General features: G+C 49.5%; 3 protein-coding genes across 3 annotated transcripts; all 3 read right to left on the reverse strand.

Annotated features, from left to right (window-relative positions):
- Positions 1 to 652: 652 nt before the first annotated feature.
- On the reverse strand, positions 653 to 2,150 carry FPRO_02538 (putative stearoyl-CoA desaturase; the record flags this gene model as incomplete). Its single annotated transcript, XM_031227349.1, has 2 exons — positions 653 to 1,788; positions 1,859 to 2,150. The coding sequence occupies 2 exons, from the start codon at positions 2,148 to 2,150 to the stop codon at positions 653 to 655; spliced, it is 1,428 nt and encodes a 475-aa protein (XP_031077795.1).
- Positions 2,151 to 7,026: 4,876 nt separating this feature from the next.
- On the reverse strand, positions 7,027 to 9,986 carry FPRO_02537 (uncharacterized protein; the record flags this gene model as incomplete). Its single annotated transcript, XM_031227351.1, has 2 exons — positions 7,027 to 9,003; positions 9,051 to 9,986. The coding sequence occupies 2 exons, from the start codon at positions 9,984 to 9,986 to the stop codon at positions 7,027 to 7,029; spliced, it is 2,913 nt and encodes a 970-aa protein (XP_031077796.1).
- A 4,008-nt stretch (positions 9,987 to 13,994) lies between these two features.
- Positions 13,995 to 17,402, reverse strand: FPRO_02536 (putative Lon proteinase, mitochondrial precursor; the record flags this gene model as incomplete). The annotated part of the gene is made up of 2 exons (XM_031227352.1): positions 13,995 to 14,159; positions 14,217 to 17,402. The coding sequence occupies 2 exons, from the start codon at positions 17,400 to 17,402 to the stop codon at positions 13,995 to 13,997; spliced, it is 3,351 nt and encodes a 1,116-aa protein (XP_031077797.1).
- Between the last annotated feature and the right edge of the window lie 977 nt (positions 17,403 to 18,379).

The following is an 18,379-nucleotide window of genomic DNA, read 5'->3' on the forward strand; positions in this document are numbered from 1 at the left end:
CGATACTCTGTGAAACATAGGCAAACTTATTTGAAATCCGATAGATACTATGCCTTTGGCATACCTCGAGCCACTAAATAGGCTTTAAGAATTTTAAAGAAATCACCAAGGTGTACAGGGACTCAGCAATGGTTCTGATCCTTGTTATAGAGGTAGTCCACACTCGTCATAATGCAGTGATACTACATAGGTCACATTGCATAGTATGTATGCCAAGATAGAATTCACATAATGCATGCAAGATTTGTTATATTCAAAAAAAAATGTATTTCCGAGTAGTCATACTATCTGATGAAGAACCAAGTGGTGGTGGTTGTGCAACTCGCTGATTTCATGTTTAACCATTCTCTTTTGGTATTGTTCAAAGCCGTCAAAAGCTAAGTAGTCTCAAAACACAAAGAAACCCCCAACGCCATTCATGAGTCGAATTTATGATTTCGCGTTAAAAACGTGCTGTGCTTTTGTCTCATCCTCCAGGGATGGGTGTGGCGCCCATCTACAGTCCATGTTTTGACATGTGATCTGTGGCTGACTGTATCCCCACACCCTTTCAACGACATGTCTACTGGCATGACGATTTTCGTATCCTCCACATTGCACATCGATCAATTATCCCTCCTCCTCTGCTCGTCATTAAAAAAGATCGTACCGCTTAAGCAGCATCGGCGCTGGCAGCGGGCTGGACAATCTTGGTGACCTGAGAGCCAGCACGGATGATGCGCTGACCGGCAGAGTCGTTCATGTAGGTGATGTCCTTGTTCTCGAACTGAGCACGCTTCCAGATCTCAACTTCGCAGCCACCGCGGAGGACACCAACACGCATGGTTGACAGAAGGTTGTGGGCAGCGTTGGAGTGGAGGTAGACACCGCCGTTGAAGATGGCGGTAGCGTCCTTTCCGATGGCGGAGTTGATGAGGGCCTTGCCACCGGGGTGGTCCTTGATGAAGTCGGTAACGTCGTGGATAACACCGGCAATGGCAACGAGACCCTTTCCAGCCTTGGCCTGAGCAACGAAGTCGTCCCAGTCGACAACGGGGAGCTGCTCGAGAGGAATACCCCAGTCGAGGGTGGCACGCTTTTGGTCAAGCTTCTTCTGGAGCTGCTGGACACGGCCCTTCTCAATCTCGTTGGCACGGAACTCCTTCAGCTCATAAGCAAGACCAAGCTGCTTCCAGCACCAGATGCTCCACTTGGTGGGATCGTACTGCCACCACTCAATAGCGTTGCGGTAATCCGAAGGGAACTCGTGGTGGAAGTTGTGGTATCCCTCACCAAGGGTGACGAGAGCAGTGATGACGTGGTCACGGGGCGAGTTGCGGTCATCGAAAGGCTGATCACCGAGCCAGTGGGCAAGAGAGTTGACACAGAAGGTGGCCTGTTGAACGAAGCAAACACGGAGGATACCAGCGTAGACGAGTCCACCCCACCAGTCACCCCAGCCCAGACCAGCGACGAGAGCAGGGAAACCGAGAGCCATGAAGAGAACGCACTTGATGTAGTTCTTGTGCTGCCAGACAACGACGGCGTCCTCGTTGAGATCGGTGATATCGGTACGGCCCTGTCGCTTAGGGTTCTGCTTGAGGATCATCCAGCCCATGTGGGAGTACATGAGGCCCTTGCGGACGGAGTAGGGGTCCTTGTCGGTATCGGTATAACGGTGGTGGACACGATGGCCATATGACCACCATCGGATGGAACCCTGGACGGCGCCAGCACCGACAGCAGCGAGATAAATCTTGAGAGGGGTAGTGCCCTTGTAGGCAGAGTGAGACCAAAGTCGATGGTAACCTGGTAATGTGAGTAATTGATCGATGATATCTGGGCTTTGAAAGCAGTGCTTCGTTGGGTGTTAACTTACCAGCAGTGATGCCGAGACCAGTGTGAACGTAGTAGAAGACAGCCCAGAGAGCAGTCTTGAGCTGGAGAGGAACCCAGTAGGCGGAGATGAATCCGGCCAAGGGAACGAAGATAACCAGCGTGGTGTTGAGCCAGTTGATGTGCTGAGGCCAGTTGCTCCAGGTCATGGGAGTATCGGCAATATGGACCTTGTTGGTATCCTTCTTGGCACCGCCAGCGCGGAGAGGAACATAGTCCTTGGTGCCATCAGGGAATGGCTGGGCATTCTTGCCCGCAGCAGTAGCTGTCGCCATACCGATCGAGTTGTCGATTATAGGTTGGCGATGGCAAGTGTCTATCGTCGACTCGAAGATATAGGAACCCAACACAGAGAACCACAAAGTTGATGGTTACTCGGATAAGTGAAGGGAAAACTGAACCTTTTTAGGATGAAGAATATCCTAAACAAAGGGCGAAGGGTTTATAAGAAGGGAAAGGAACTGGAGGAGGTTGGTCGAGAAGTAATTCCGGTTGGGGCGGAGGGCTCTAAAAGAACTTTATACTATCAGAAACAGACCCGAGCCGGAGCAGGGCGCAAGAAAGAATCGATTGAATTGGATGAGGACGAGGAAGCGGTAGAGACTGGGGAGGGGGGTGTAGTGGGTTTGGGAGGCGTGAGACAAGTGGAGGGTTGTAAGTGGAGAGACGTAGTCTCAGGCCTTGTCCGGGCTGTTCTGCCTCCTTCTCAGCGGCGACAGAGACACCGAACAGCGCTTCCTTCAGTGAGGAGGCAAAGAAAAATACAGGGCCTAAGTGGGACCTCTGATTGACAATTAACCCTTGTTGTGACGGCGAATCCAAGGTTGGGGAAGTAAAACGAAGCCGTTTTGGTCATCAAGAGCTGGGGTTTGTGTGAATCGACTTCTCAAGCGAGGAGGCGGAGGCAAATGGAGACGATGGCATATGCCGATACAAATCAGATGATGAATGACAACGATGGGAGGCCAGGTAAGTTCTTCCTTTCGACCAGAATTGCGTGCCAGTTTTTGAGTTGGGGAACCTCAAGACAAAGTTGGGGCAAGCTTGTATTCTGGTGACGTCTGACTGATAGGCCTTTGCAATCGTATCTAAGTCGTCATGATGCTTCGAACCTCGGCGATCTGAGATGGTCTTGCTTGTGAAGATTGATGAGGATGAAGCAAATGGAATGCTGCTATCCATTCAGACAGGCTTATGCTATCTGGTGGTTGTATCGAAGCTGTGAGTGAGGTTGAATCTGGCGTATTATGTCACACACGCCTGCCGTCTCCCCATCAAAGGGGGAAAAATCCATTGGGGCGGGCGGACCAAGAAAAGGCAACAGCAGCTCCCGTCGCTTCCCGGCAACCTAACCCTCTTGATCAATGGAGGCGCTTATACATCATGAATTCAGGGACTTTGTTCTGTACTGTACAGTGCATTAGGCACTGAACCATTCGCTGACTGATACGGATAATTTATCGATTCGACCATTATCAGGAGTTTTGATCTTGGGTTAAGCGAGTTGCAGGACTTGTTGGAGGTAGTTGAGCAGGTTGACGTTTCAATTGGCTGAAACTGATAACAATTGGTTGTGCCATTGTCTTGTAGAAGTCAACCCTGATGGAACCTATCACAACCAACTACATTATAACACTGTTGCTGCTGTAGTCTTCATGATTCACATCAACCTTTGGCAAGCACTGTAATTCAGATGACCATGCCTCCAACAACTTACGATGTACATACATCTTATCTACCTAACTCCCCGCTCTGCATCTCGAATTACCGAGATCTTCCTTATGCCCTGTCACTTGGACGAAGGAATGATGCCAGTAATCAGCCCACGATAGGTATCGTTGGCATGTAGGTGCTTCATTGTGTTGAAATTGTGTCGGTCTTTCTCCGCAAATACAAAGATCAACTGGGCGACGTCTGCTCGGACAGATACTGGGTCTTGTAGCTGGGACGAAAGGTCGACGTCGACCTGATCGCTCCTTCCCTCAACCTTTTTTGCTTCCCCAACAACTTTTTGGCGGCTCCAATCAAGTGTGGGGCTCGGCTGGGCGCCCGGGTACCGTTTGGGTATCCCTGCCAATGACGAAGTACCTCGTCGGCCGTTTTTGGGCTTGAGGGTACTTCTATTTCAAGGGACGGCACATCTACATCTAGCCCTGCAAGAGGCAACGCGCCAGTGAAGTGCATGTCTTCCATGCAGGGGAGCCCACACGAAAAACCCGGAGCCGCCTGAGCTTCGAGACTGTAGACTGTGAGTGAGACTGAGATCTAAGTCAAGCCTCAAGAAGAAGAAAAATCAGAGAGAAAAAAATGCTGAGTCCACATCTTCACTGACTTGGTAAGAGGCGATGCTATTTGCCGAAGTCGATTGTGGGATCTCGCATGGCATGTTTGAAAATGCCCCGATCTATTGGAGGTCATCTATATCCAAGACGTTTTGCTGGTAGATGGGCTTTTAGACCTTGATGATGATGCTGATGCTGAGGTTGGACAGTGTCACAAACAGAGCGATACAGGAGACAGGCCAAGACAGGCACACGAAATTATGTTGCATTGACAATCGAAGTGGCGAATTGATCCCAATTGAGCTGTCGATATGTTGGTAAATCACTTCAATTCTGGTTGAGCACCGTTTGAAAACCGGGCATGCCGAGGCTCATTCCCGTCTGTTTTGACGTACACACACACACACACACGCTTATCTCAAAGATCTAGCATCAGCCAGTGCCAGTCAATGAATAGTTCTCACTGTACAGTGCATGCTTCGAGTTGATACCCTCAAATCTTGATAGGGATCCTTGGCCAACCTCACCTCACATTTTGATATCAAAAACTGCAACGTCCGCCAACTCCCGAGTTATCATGCCATGTGCTTGAGCTACAGGCGTCTAATTGAGAACGTCATATTATTCTCATTCCGAGATTCATCAGATTGTGATTGTTGTCAATTGTTGAATCCCAATGCAAATAACAGCAAAGATGATAGCCTTCAACATATCAGCCCTATGTATCGCGAACTTCAGGCCAATACAACCTCTGTTCCTCCAGATCGAACGATACCTCGGCCCATTTCGCTGTTTACTGACATGACTTGTCCATTTGAGGGGTCTCGGTTTTCTAGACCCTCTCGGCTACTCTTTTACCGTGCTCCGAGTCCGAGTGGAATGGGATTGTCGATTCCATTCAGAGTCAGTCCCGTTCTCCCGAGCTCAATGGAAGCGGGCTGCTCTGAGCAGGGATGGTACGTATCTTTAACACCCCTGGTTCGTTCTCCCCAGTTTCCCCAACAGAAACACAAAGATCGGGATTCGCCAAGCTTAAGCGGCTCCACATTCGCCTCCAAATCCAAAAGTTGCAGTTCAATGTTGGCCTTATTCCTCCGTCATCATCAATCAAAATTCAGGCAGAAAAGATTTCACTTCTCGACCCCGACAGTCATCCCAGATCATCTCACGTGATGTTAAACGTCAAATTTGTTGATGGATTCTAGAACAATTCTAGAACCATGCAAAATAACACACATACTTGCCCTATACCTGCCTGAATTTTCCTCCGTCACGATTATCCTAAGCCCTCTGGTAATTAGATCCTCGTCAAATTTACGTCAAGACTCCTAAACATCAGTACAAGATGTCTGATAGCTCATGACAAGTGATCTCGGTTCATGGCCATCAGCCTTGATTGCAGCGTCCATATATCACTGCCAATTGAAAGTGACTTCGTTTGTTATGCGATACTAGGGCTAACCAGTCAGGGTCTTGTAATTCTGGGCGGTGTTCATCCAGGAGGACATGACAATACTTGTCTCTCATCCTCCGACTGTAAATCTGATAGTAGCTTGTCAGGTGCTGCCTTGATGCAAGCTATTCCAGTAACTGCAGTATCGATCTCTTCCGGTAACCCGCCTGGTCGTCTCTGCGATAGATACTACGAGGCAGCGTCGATTAATGAGATCCTCAGTATTGCCGCACAAGGCAGAAGTATGTATATCTCATGTAAAGATTTAGAGGATACGATCCTAAACTTAAGGACAAGAAGTTAGAAACTTAGTCTTCTATCCTCTTCAGTCATCTTATTTAGAGGATACTATCCTCAGACTCGTGTTGGTAAGCTTAAAGCTTGGGGTTTCTTAACGTTAGTTTTACTCTGGTAATCAGGAATGGCTGCGCGGACTTTGTGGTTCATCTCTCAAATGTCGGTTGTACGAAACTGTGGCATGAGGTCGTGGGAATTCGAGTACACCTTCGATGCCTGTTCAGGTATTACTCCTCTTACTATGTTGTAAACTTCTGGTCTAAGTCCAGGTTGTCTGAGAAGCCCTGATACAAACGAGCAGGCTCACAGGTAATTGATTATGCCGGATATTACGATTGTCTGGAGATCTTGGGCGATTTGCATGACAAGGCAGGATGTAACAGGTGACTTCGGCGAGCGAAAACGCACAGTCACTGCATTTGAAGCCACTCTCTGTGACCGCGACCTACAAATGGTAGCAAGCTAGTTGAACTTCCTCGCGATACCGATTACGCGTTAGGTGCTGCTTCAGCTTCGGTAACAACGCTCCAGGTGCCTAGGTTGCAGCAAAAGTGAAGCAGTGTATGTGAGGCCGCTGCCACTTCCAACACCGAGGTGAACTAAATCTTCACTTTAACCTTTTTTCTCGTTCCTGGCCCTACGTAGCAGGCGGAGAAAAACGAAGTCGAGATCAAAGAAATCAGTACTTGTCAAGGCGCCGCTTGCAGAGCAAGCATTCCAGAAGTCAAGGATCTCCGGTTTCTTCTTGGTGTTGGCTCTGCCCCAGTCGGAGAGTCTCTTCGTGGAAGAATGCAAGTCGATTTGAATTCTCGTATCAATAAAGAACTGTAGAGTTGTAAGAAAATGATGTTGAGAGATAAGATTAGTAGAGAAAAGATATGCAGAGAAAAGCTAAATCAGAAAGCGATTATCATGCTACGCATACGCAGGAAGGTAATTGTACCAGAGCTGTGCATAGATTTCGATCAACAGTATTTATATTTGCGCCCTATTATGCAAAATGCCTGCCTATATCCCGCTAAAAGAAACATATGAAATAAACATAGTAAAGTATAGCATAGTCAGTACAAACGAATTCAAACTCAACGTTCATCAAACCATGTCGTTCATAGACATTCATTAGAGTCCGGACGGACAGTTGGAGCCCTTGGACACGTCGTCAGTCATATTCTCTTCTTTCGTCGGTTCGTCGTGAGTCAATAAGTGTGAGATCTGACCCCCCGGTACAGATTCAGTGCGTCCGACACCCCCTTGGTTCGCCTTTCTATTCTCTCGGTTGTCTGCTTCCCCTGCTATCATCTCTTTCTTCATTGTAACTCGATTGGTTCCAGGTACTGTGGACCCTTGCTTTTCTGCCGCGTTTTGTTCCGCATCCAGTTCTGCTTTTGTGTTTGGCTCCTCAGAGACGTCCCTCTGGTTTGCAGACGTCGTCTGATGATCCTCTGTCTTGCCCCCTTCCCGAAGCATTTGAGTCTCTTGGCTGTCGTTTTTCTTGGATAGTCCCTCCAATGTGTTTCCCGTTTCCCGATACAAGGCTTGCGCCTCTTTTGTTTCTTCACCTCCAGCATCTTCTCCTTTTTCTGCTGATACAAGACTTTTTCCTCCGTTCCCCTTTTCTCCCGACGCATCCTCCATGGTGCCTTGCGCGCCATCCCGTATCACTGTGCCGTTGTCTCCAGGAGTGATATTTCCCGACTGTGTTGAGCCGGGTGCTGATTCGTTGTACGTCATTCCTACATTATCCTCCTTGCCGCTGCTCGCGAATTCTCCTTGGCCTGCATGAACCTCGTCATCCTTCGCAATGGGAATGACATGCAAATCATCCCCTAAACCCACGCCTCGGGTTGGGCTCGGAGTTGAAGTCGAAGTAGCTGGGGTCTCGTGCCTCTCCAAAGCCGAGTCGGGAGCCGTGAGTGCATCCGAGTCGATGAGTACTGACTTGTTGGCTGTAGGCGTTTCGTCAAGTGGTGTTCCTTCAGGTCCCACATCACTGTAAGATGAAGGTATATTCCGATTAGCTGCCCAGGCAGCAATGTCGTATAGGCCGCGGGGCGAATTGTATTCATCACAATTACTCGGCAATGGGCTCGGGGGAGAGCGTCCGCGCGTGTAGTAATATGGTTCATATCTGACAGGGCTTGTTTCCGCATCGGGTTGATTCACGTAAGACCAGTCGTTAGGGGGTTCGACCGTCCTGATTTGTGGAAGGTTTTCTGGGTGATATCCGTCAACAAGATATTGATGCAAGGTGTAGCCTTCATCAACTATCGATTCAGGGGGGTTCAGTTGTCCAGTCTCTTCGCTTTCCCTTTGCCGAGGGAACATCTCCAACAGAGCAGACGCCTGAAGTCGCATGCGCGGGTCATTGCTCAGACAGACTTCTGCCATTTGTCGATACCAGTCCGGGATATTTACTTCGGGGCCAAGTATCAGCGGTCGACCCTGCGCCTCTGGCTCATCCTCCTGCGTTGCCAAGGCCCACAACACCATTCCAAGTTGGTATAGATCTGATTTGACGCCGATGTACATGGTGATGCGCTGGTTACTCTCAATGAGAGGTGTTGCTTCTGGGGGCTCCCAGCCTACTGGACACCCCCTTCTGTTGATGTCGATGATCTTCGCGTCGCCATAACCATCTATAACGATGTTCGACAGTGTGAAGTCTCCTTGCACAAACCCTGACTCGTGGATGTCGGACAGCCCTTCCACGATCTGCCGGGCCCATCTTTCTCTCGTCGCCCAAGGAAGATCATAGTCGCCATCTTTGCAATGCTCATAGATGACGTCGATGAGAGCTCCTTGGTCCGCATAGTTAATAAGAAGACCTTTGACATTCTGATCTTGATCATCCACAACCACACCGTAGAAGTGAATGACATTGCGTGAGGATCTTAAAGCATTGAGGGCATTGATTTCATACAGAAATTCGTCTATGGTGTCAGGACTTGGAATCTCCTTTTTGATGAGCGTATGGCCGTTAACATTGACTTTATAAACAAATCCTGACATGTGGGATTCAAAAGTGATGTCTCTTTCTCGAATGCGGCGGCAACCCAAATGCTTTATTTGGGCAACAGTGGGATATTGTATAATTTCCTGTATGTCATTAGCTTGGTCTCAGTAAGTCTATCGCAAATACCGACATTGCCATCTTCAACTACGTGCACATGAAGCCTTCCATCTGTTGTTTGAAGCTTCAAATTTGTTACAGTGTCATAAAATTGGATGTCCCTCAAGCTTTCCCTGATCGCCTCATAAATTTTTGCACTCTTCTCTCGTTGGTAATGCGTGTTGATCAGATCCATTTCCAGGGAGTTTGGTGGCGCATCTCGATAATCAAGCGAGATCGTTACACGCCGCCAAAGGTGATCACGCTCGCGATACGTAACAAAAAACTTTTCCCTCTTTGACCGGTCTCTGAAGTGCATACTGAGATTCAATATCCATGTCTTCTCGAGCTCTTCGTGGATTATAGCGTCGTACTGGGATGCTGTTATCGAACGAGTGTCTGCAGTAGACAAGGTGTCTTGTGCTGGACACTCGTCCGCAAGAGTCATCTCCTCATCCGGATGCAGTATTCCGTCAGTAAGTTCCCTAGGCGGCTCATCCGTAACATCATTAACGGATAGAGAGGGGACAAATCGGGGTATTTCGTCCTGAGGGGAGCCGAGAAAGCTTGGGGCGCTGACACGAGGGTTGGTTGCGGGCTGTGAGGCTGAAGGTGATCGTGGTCTGTAAGAGCGTCGGTCCATAGACACAGCTCGTCTTTCATCTGGAGTTGGCTCAATAGGTGAGAGGTTAGTCCTCCTTTCCGATACTTGGCGTTTGAATGTCTGCGCCCGAGGTAGTCCAGGCACAACCCTTCGAGACATTCGGCGAATCAGCCCGCCTTTGTCAAGGTCAGCCGAGTCGGCCTCATGCTGAGGGCTCTTTGGCTGCTCGGTAGGTTTACATGGCGTATTACTGCCACTCTGTCTACCAAAGAGCTTTCGAAAGAATCCCTGAGTACCGGACAATGCAGTTGTTTGTGAACGAAGCGTTTGCTGTGGCTCGGACGCTATTACGCCGGCCTGAGCCATGGCCGCGGCACTGCGACCTGCTGCGTACTGGTGTGTTCAGGCACAATAAGAATCAATATCAGTAGTTAGCCACGTTGAAATGGCTTAACACTTAATGATTTGGCGATTGCTTAGTGGCAAAAACGAAATTGCAAGTCGATACCTGTGATACAGCATACACCACGCCCTGTATCGTTTCACAACTTTTGCCTGTTATAAAAACAAAATCTGGAGATGCATATGGATAAATACCAGTCGTGTAGGTAGGAAACGTATATAATAGCAAAAATAGGTAGGATATGCAAGCCAGCGAAATGGCAATGGAGTGAAAGCCCACCGAGTAACCACACAAACACAACCAACTTATCAATTGAAAAAGAGGTTTTTTGAAGTGAGTAACAGGATAAAGGAAATGTTTGCCTGACTCATTCAAGAGAAAGCAAAGAAAGAACGTTGCTGTGGTCGGTAATATCGCCCGAGGAGGTTGGGATAATAATGCAACGGTCGGTGAAGAGCGGGTCTTGAACAAGCGGTCGAAGTCGCGGGGAACGAAGCCGGAGGCGCAATAAATATCAGTGCATCAGGAGCTTTCAGAAAGAAAAAGAAAAAATGGTATTATCGTGATGAAATGGGTAAGACTTTTCGGGTGAGATATATCCAAAAAAAGACCTGAGGCATCAGAATGTCATTGGAAATGGAGCTGCGATGAACGCCCTGCTAATATCAATGGTAAAGATGAGGTCCAAAGCCTAAAACGGGCAGCCAACGGCAATAATGGTGGATATGGATTGTGACTGGACAAGAAAGTGTGTGTGGGCTGAGTGGATAGTGGCTCTTAGTCGCGGCGGGACGACACGGGGGGACGGGCGGAGCGGGCGGCGGAGGCGCTGGGCTTCTGACGTTTAGGCTTTCATTATTTTGGGCCTCTCTAGCTGCCTGAGCCACACTAAAGACGTGGGATTCGTGATGACGCTGTAGCTGGACCGCCCTACGAAGGGGCTGGATGCCATGAATTGCAACGCGAGGCATGTGTGCGACTGCTCACTTCGCTGCAAAGCCACCACTGCCCAAGCCTAACTAAACCCAAGCCTAGGCCTAGGCCCAGATGTCAGCGCAGGGCTGTGGTTGTACTTTGCCCCAGACTTGCCGAAGAGCGTCAGGGGTCGTTGCTTGACTTGACGACAGTTGTGCATGGTTTTGGGCGTGAGTGTCGCGACTGTGGTCCATTCATCCCACCATGCCGGAACCTTCATTCTTTGAAGCCACCCAAAGGACCCTGCTAGGCGAGCGATTTCGACCATGGCAAGCAAGCTGTGGCCTGGTCTTGCTGCGTGCGTCTGCTGCTGCAGGGTCATACTTTCAAGAGAGACGGTGACGCTGGACGGCTTGCGGTGGGGAACCATCGATGAGCTGGCCCCTTTCAGACGCCCTTGTCTCGTCCCATTCTGTCGACGCTAAACACGAGTTTGCGTCTCTTTGAGCGCAGGGGAAGGCGGTGATGCATCATTAGGCACGGAGAAAGATTCTGGTCAGGCATAAAGAGCTGCGAACGGATATCGAAATAGCCGCCGTCGTTTTATCTTGGTGATGGATGTGAAGGTGTAAGAGTGCACGGTTCTTTGAGTTGGTGTGATTTAGCATGCCAATCTGTATCACGAGAACATGACTGACAGGGAAAGGAATAGGCAAGTGCTCTTTGAAACCTTCCCTTGCTAGAAAGAAAAGAAGTCGGGAGAGAGGAAAGACCCAGGTTCAGTCAACGGAAGGTACGAGCATGAATTCACGAATAGGAAACCCCGATTACTGTGCAGATAGGCAACTTCCCAAAACGAAGCAGGGTAGGCACAATGGCATTGTAGGCAGGCGTATCAGAGAGCATCATTAATATCAAAACACCAACTTCCATTCTCACAGAATCATCAGAAAGCATCATTGTCTCACCTAATGACATCACTCTCCCTCAACACTCGGCAATCAACGTGGTCTGCTCAAGATAGAGATCATGACAGCTTCACTCATGGGTTATGCCGCATCCTTGACAATAACCCACAAGCAAGCCACCTTCCTATGGGGAAAAAATTAAAGTGTGAAGTCACTCAGGCAAGGCACGTGTATCTTGCCGAATATTGCACTCATGTAGGTGCGTGTCATTCTGAGCTGCTGACCCCAAGACTCGAACCATAAGACGGATGATCTAGATGTCCTGTAGACTCCAGTCCAACTGCATACGCAAGCGACGGCGCCGTCTAAGCCAGGTAATCTCAGCTTTGCTGTTCGCCTTGTTCAACCTTCTGTTCACTGTCTGGTTTCATGGTGTCCTCGGCAGGTCCTCAAAGTTGGTCAGAGCAGGGCGAATTCAATCAATGGCTAGCTCGTGGTAGCCCGGCACTCGAAATGCCAAGATCTTATGTCGCATATTCGGAAAATAGCGAGCTCGAGGCACTGGACTCCATGCATTAAGCAACATGCCAATGCAAATGCAAAGTCTGAGGCTTACGCATAGAAAGCAATGCTCAAATCCGGAGGAGTTGGCAATGGCATGCATCATGTTACGAGACAATTCATATGCCATTGTCGTATCAAAATTCGCTTCTGGTCTTCTGCCGGATCCCAGTCAAACGTCACAGTCTTCTCTCACCAATGGAGATGTGATATGCAATATCTCCAAATCAGGAGCAAATGGGTGCCAGTGCCCAATGCGACTTTACTATGACGGGCTCGATTTTATCCAATTCGCGCACACCCTTAAGCACCTCCCTCGATGAGGAAATACCTAAGCTTGCCGACACCTTAGTTGGTTCGATTCGCTCGTCTTCTTCCCTCTCGTCTCAATTTTCGAACTGGTCACGTCACACAAGCACTCCAGGAGCTTTCAGCTTCACAGGAAACTGTCCTGCGGCCGAGTCTGAGGCCCGATCCACCAGGCAAGATCCCATAAGAGCCTCGCGTGGGGTCAGGCATGAGTGCAGTACAAGAACGGCCCGCTAGAACAACGCTCAAGTGAGGCTACCTGCACTTGACAGGTTGTCGGTTCGCCATGCAAGCAATGGGGCCGCAACACACCACTAGCCCGTATGTACGAACGGGCTTCCAGACGTCTTATAGGCTTCGGTTGGGTGTCAATCAAATTCTTATGCGATGGCTATACCGGCATGTTTAGCTCGTTTGATTGATTAACATGAAGCTTCACAGGACTCAACAATCTCATGAGATCGTGTCAAAAGATGCGAGATGACAAGAAGGCGAGATACGACTTCAGATCACAATCCATTGTCGTTATCAAACTTTCCCTCGGCTAGGCTCGTCCCGTGCCTGGCTCCACAGATCTCGCGCCACAGACAAGATGAGATCTCCCAGAGCCTTGGCCTAGCTAAGGTACAAACCAGGATCATCATTCTGGGGAACCATCTGGTGGCATCCGGATATCTACTGCGTCAATGAGGTTGAAAATGCCATGGACCTTGTCGATCCATTGACCCAGAGACAATTTCAGACCTGTGACAAAAGGTCCTACCAAAATTCCTGGCATACTCCATGCTTCAAGGTTGTCGCCACCTCGCAGGCCTCGAACTCTACCAAAGCAGTGTTCTTCCACACCAGCCATTACGCATTGTGGCTGGCATCGTAAACACTTACTAAGTTTAGGGACAGATCCTTAATATGTCTGTGATATAACGATCAGTGTCATTGGCTCGGGCAGCACCTTGTGATCATAACATCATACGCCCGAGCTAGGTAGTAAAGTAGAATGACGTCGCTTTCCTATACATACAATTATACATGAAGGCGTCAACTACACGCTGCCTTGTGACACCCCAAACAAACCACTAATGCATGCTTCTAATAGTACAATTTCCTCATTTTGGGAATAACAAGAGTAGGAGTCTTTATATCGTTCATCTAAATTTCTCGCCCATGCCCAAACGCCCTTCAAATCAGGCCCTGCAGCGTTCATAACATCAACCTTCTTTCAGTTGGTGCTAGATGATAGCTGCAAGGCTAGAATGCATCAATGCCTCGTTCGGTATTTTAGTCCTCCTCTTCAGCTGACTCAGAGTCGTTTTTCTTCTGCTGAGCCTTCCACTCGCAGATCTTGCATGTGTTGGCCTTCTCCTTATCGACGTCTGGGAAGACAAGATCAAAGACCTCAGGGTACCAGGCCACAGCATGACCTTCAAGACCCTCCTTGATGTTCTAGAAGTATTCGTTAGCAACCGGAAATTGGATACCGGATAAGATGGGGAAACATACCTCAGGTAGCTCTAGCCAGTCAGACATGTTGTCCTTGGGGAAGATGATAGTCTTGCAGCCAGCTCGTCGAGCAGCAACAGTCTTCTCACGAAGACCACCAATGCGTAGTACCTTTCCAGTGAGTGTGATCTCCCCAGTCATGGCAACTGTAGGATCAACGGGGGCATCGAGAGCAAGAGAAAGGAGTGAAGTAGCCATTGTGATACCAGCTGAAGGACCATCCTTGGAGACGGCACCATCTGGAACGTGCAGATGCATCTTTGCCTTGTCGAAGAAGTGGTTGTCAGGGAACTGCTTAACCATGAAAGACTTGGCGAAAGAGTAAGCAATGGTAGTAGATTCTTTCATGACATTTTTGAGGTTACCGGTGATCTCGAGGTGAGGTCGTGTAGATGGTCGGAGGGGAGCCTGGAGGATGGATTCGATATACATGGCAGCACCGCCAAGTTGTGTCCAGGCGAGGCCCATGGAAACACCGGGAGGGTTGACCTCGTAGAGACGGTCAGAGGTGAAGACAGGAGGTCCAACGTAGTCGGTGAGGTTATCCTTGCCGATAACAACATGGACAGAGTCAGGGACGTTGAGTGGCTTGCGGGGCTTCTCCGTGGTCGCGCCAGTTTCGTTAGAGGTGGACTCCTTGTCCTCGGTAACCTCCTCGGTCTTGCTCTTCTTCTCAGCCTCCTCAAGAGCAGACTTGCCCTCCTCGGTGAGGGCCTCCTCTTCAGGCAAAACTTCCTCGCCGAGCTCCTGAACGATCTTGAGGGCGGACTTTCGGTAGACCTTCTCGATCTGCTTCTTAAGGTTTCGCACACCAGACTCACGGCAGTATGACTTGATGAGCTCCTCAATTGCCTCCTCGCTCAAGTTGACATCAGCGTTCTGAAGTCCAGCAGTCTCCTTGGCAGCGGGGGCAAGATATCGTTGGGCGATGGCCATCTTCTCATCGGCAACGTAACCAGAGAGGGTGATGAGCTCCATGCGGTCGAGCAGGGGTCGAGGAATAGTGTCAGTCATGTTGGCAGTGCACACGAACAAGACCTTAGACAGATCAACAGGGACATCCATGTAGTGATCCAAGAAAGAGCTATTCTGCTCGGGATCGAGCAGCTCCAGCAGAGCAGAAGAGGGATCGCCCTGGTAACCTCGGCCAATCTTGTCGATCTCATCGATCAGAATAAGAGGGTTCTCGGTTTGACACTTCTTCAAAGCCTGGATCATACGGCCAGGAAGCGCACCAACATAGGTCCTTCGGTGACCCTTGATTTCAGCAACATCTGTGAGACCACCAACACTAAATCGGTAGTACTCACGGTTAAGAGCTCGGGCAATCGACTTTCCAATACTTGTCTTACCCACACCAGGAGGTCCGACGAAGCAGAGGATCTTGCCCTCGACAGTGCCTCGAAGCTTGCCAACAGCGATGAACTCCAGAATGCGGTCCTTGACGTCCTTGAGACCGTGGTGGTCCTCGTCCAGAATCTTGACTGCATTAGGGATGCCAAAGTTCTCGGCACTCCTCCTGCCCCAGGGAATCTGGGTGAGCCAATCTAGGTAGTTCCTTGTGACGTTGAACTCGGAAGCGGCTGTCTCGAGATGAGCAAGCTTGTTAAGCTCTTCATCGAAGACCTTGCGAACTGCCTCGGGCATGGCAAGGCTGTTGGCCTTCTCCTTGAACTTCTCGACGAGCTTGTCCTTTCCATCGGATTCCAGGCCAAGCTCACGACGAATACCCTTCATCTGCTCCATAAGCCAGTACTCGCGCTGCCTCTTACTAATCTTGTTCTCGACATCCTTGCTGATCTTGGACTGTAATTGGGCATTCATGAGCTCCTTCTTCAGCACCACAAGAGCCTTCTGCATCCTCTCCTCGACGTTGAGGCAGCCCAATACCTCTTGCAGCTCCTTTTGCTCGCCTGAGGACACGGCAGCGGCAAAGTCGGCGAGCTTAGCGGGTTCCGATGTAACATTTCCGGTTGATTGACTCATAGAGAAAGTGGAGATCTGGTCTCGGAAGAGATTGTTCATTGTGGCGACTTCCTTGAAAACATTGACAATTTCGTTGGTGACGGCGCGAATGACAGGGCTCTTGGGATCGTATGGCTCATCGACAAGGTTCTCGACGTTGACCAGACTGACGGGGTATCTCTTGAGGAATGATGTTGGCTCATACTTTTCGGCTGTCTGGTCAGGCTTCTTCTCGACAGCGCTCTCCTCGAAGCTGGCAACGACATCTCCCTTCTTCTCGGGAGTAGCCTCTTCCTCTGCGGGCTTCTGGGGAATCGGTTCGGGTGTGGGCTCAGCCTTAGCATCAGTCTTCTTAGTAGTATCTTGGCCACCAGGGGGTAGCAGACTGGACAACTTGATACGGCGATGGGGGTAGAGGATGGCAGTCAAGGCACCTTCTTGGCCGTGGATGGGGAAAGCACTTGTAATCTGGGCGAAAACACCGACATCGTAGACGTCCTCGGGGTTCCTGATCACATCCTCATCCTCGTTCTCGTCCTTGAACAAGAATGCACCAACGTATGGCTGACCACGCTTAATCGACTCGGTGATTGCATTCGCCACCTCGGGGTCCTTGATGGTAATAGCCTTGTAGAAGCCAGGGAAGAGTGGTCTTCGAGCAATCGGGATTGCTAGGACTTGGGGGTAGACTTCAGGGACGACAGGCTTCTGGAGAGCTTTCTCGGCAGAGGGCTTTCTACCGCGACGACCTCCGTCACCACCTGAGTTGTCACCTCCAGATCCAGATCCAGCACCTCCAGCAGCACTTCCCGCCTTTCCATCGTTCGATTGCCCAGCGCTATCGTTCTTTCCAGAGCCAGGTGAATCGGGGCCTGGATTCCTCGACTCGGCCAGTAGGGGGCTGTCGGCTTCCCTGCGCTTGTTCTCGATATTCGCCTTGGCCTCCTCGTCAGATAAGGGCTCCGTCAATGGCTCTATCGCAGACTCGAAGAAGCCCTTGTCGTTGCTGTCCTTCTCTTTGGTGACTCGGGCAGATGTGGAAAAGGCAGCGGCGACTAACCGCGGTTGAATGGCGGGAAGCCGACGACCGCAGATGTGATGGTTGCGGTAGGCGGGAGCAGAAGCCCATCGTGCAGCGGTTGCTTCGGAAGATACTCGTGATGCGCGGACGAGAGAGCGCTCAAGAATGAGGCGGCCCGAGAGGCGTGATCGGGGAATCATGATCGTTGATGCCGCTGCGATTCGATTGTAGCGAACACGGAGCTAGAGCTAGGATCCGAGGGGTTGAGAGACGACAGGTAGAAGCTCCCCGCGATGGGCAGCTGTAGACTAGGGTAGACTAGACTCGACTCGATTCGACTAGTTGATACAATGAAGAATTAAAGAAGAAGAATAAAGTGTAAAAAGGAGAAGAAATGGTCTATCATAAGCAGTTGACAAGGATAATACAACTAGACTAGCAGCAGGCCGCAATTGTCCGCATCACCGCTTGGCTTGACCCTCGCTTTTGGTTTTGGTTGGTTTTGGTGGAGGCGACTTAATAATCGCGAACTCGGACTTTACTACATCATCCAAAATTTCGATTCCAAGACGTTCCGCGCTAGAGGTAGTTCAGTTTAGTCAGCCACTGACCAATGAGACCCCGCTATCGGCTGTTGCGCCGGCCGTTTATCAGATTGCGATACAACTACCGTTGCTCGCGTGCCTCGTGCCTCAGCCCAGAGCCTTCTCGACTTCTATAAGTCTTTCTAATTCTTATGATTTGGTCAATACATCTATCTATCTATCTGTTTGATCAGATCAATATGGTTTCGTATCGATTTGATCGTCATGACTTGTTATATCTGTCATCATAAGATGATGCTGTCATAGACAGGCAACTAGCAAGCAAGTCAAGACTAGGAGCTGTAGTAATACCATTCATTACCCAGCATACCAGCTCAATTATGTATGTTTAGAGTTCTATGCTGGACAGAATCTTAAAGAGATAGACTGGAGCATTATAACCAAATTGGGCTATCTACTTATTCTTAATTCAACGCAATGAGTGCCTTGACACGGCATGTAGCGTTCCAACCCAGTGAGTAAAGGTAAGCCCTGCAACAGTACCAGATGTTACCAGTTGTTCATTTTTTTCATATCGTCACAGTCATATCGGGTGTAATTGGCGTTCAATTTAACACCAGTTTAAACACCAT

This window comes from Fusarium proliferatum, assembly GCF_900067095.1.
Source record: "Fusarium proliferatum ET1 genome assembly, contig: FPRO_scaffold002, whole genome shotgun sequence".
Taxonomy (NCBI): Eukaryota; Fungi; Ascomycota; class Sordariomycetes; order Hypocreales; family Nectriaceae; genus Fusarium; species Fusarium proliferatum.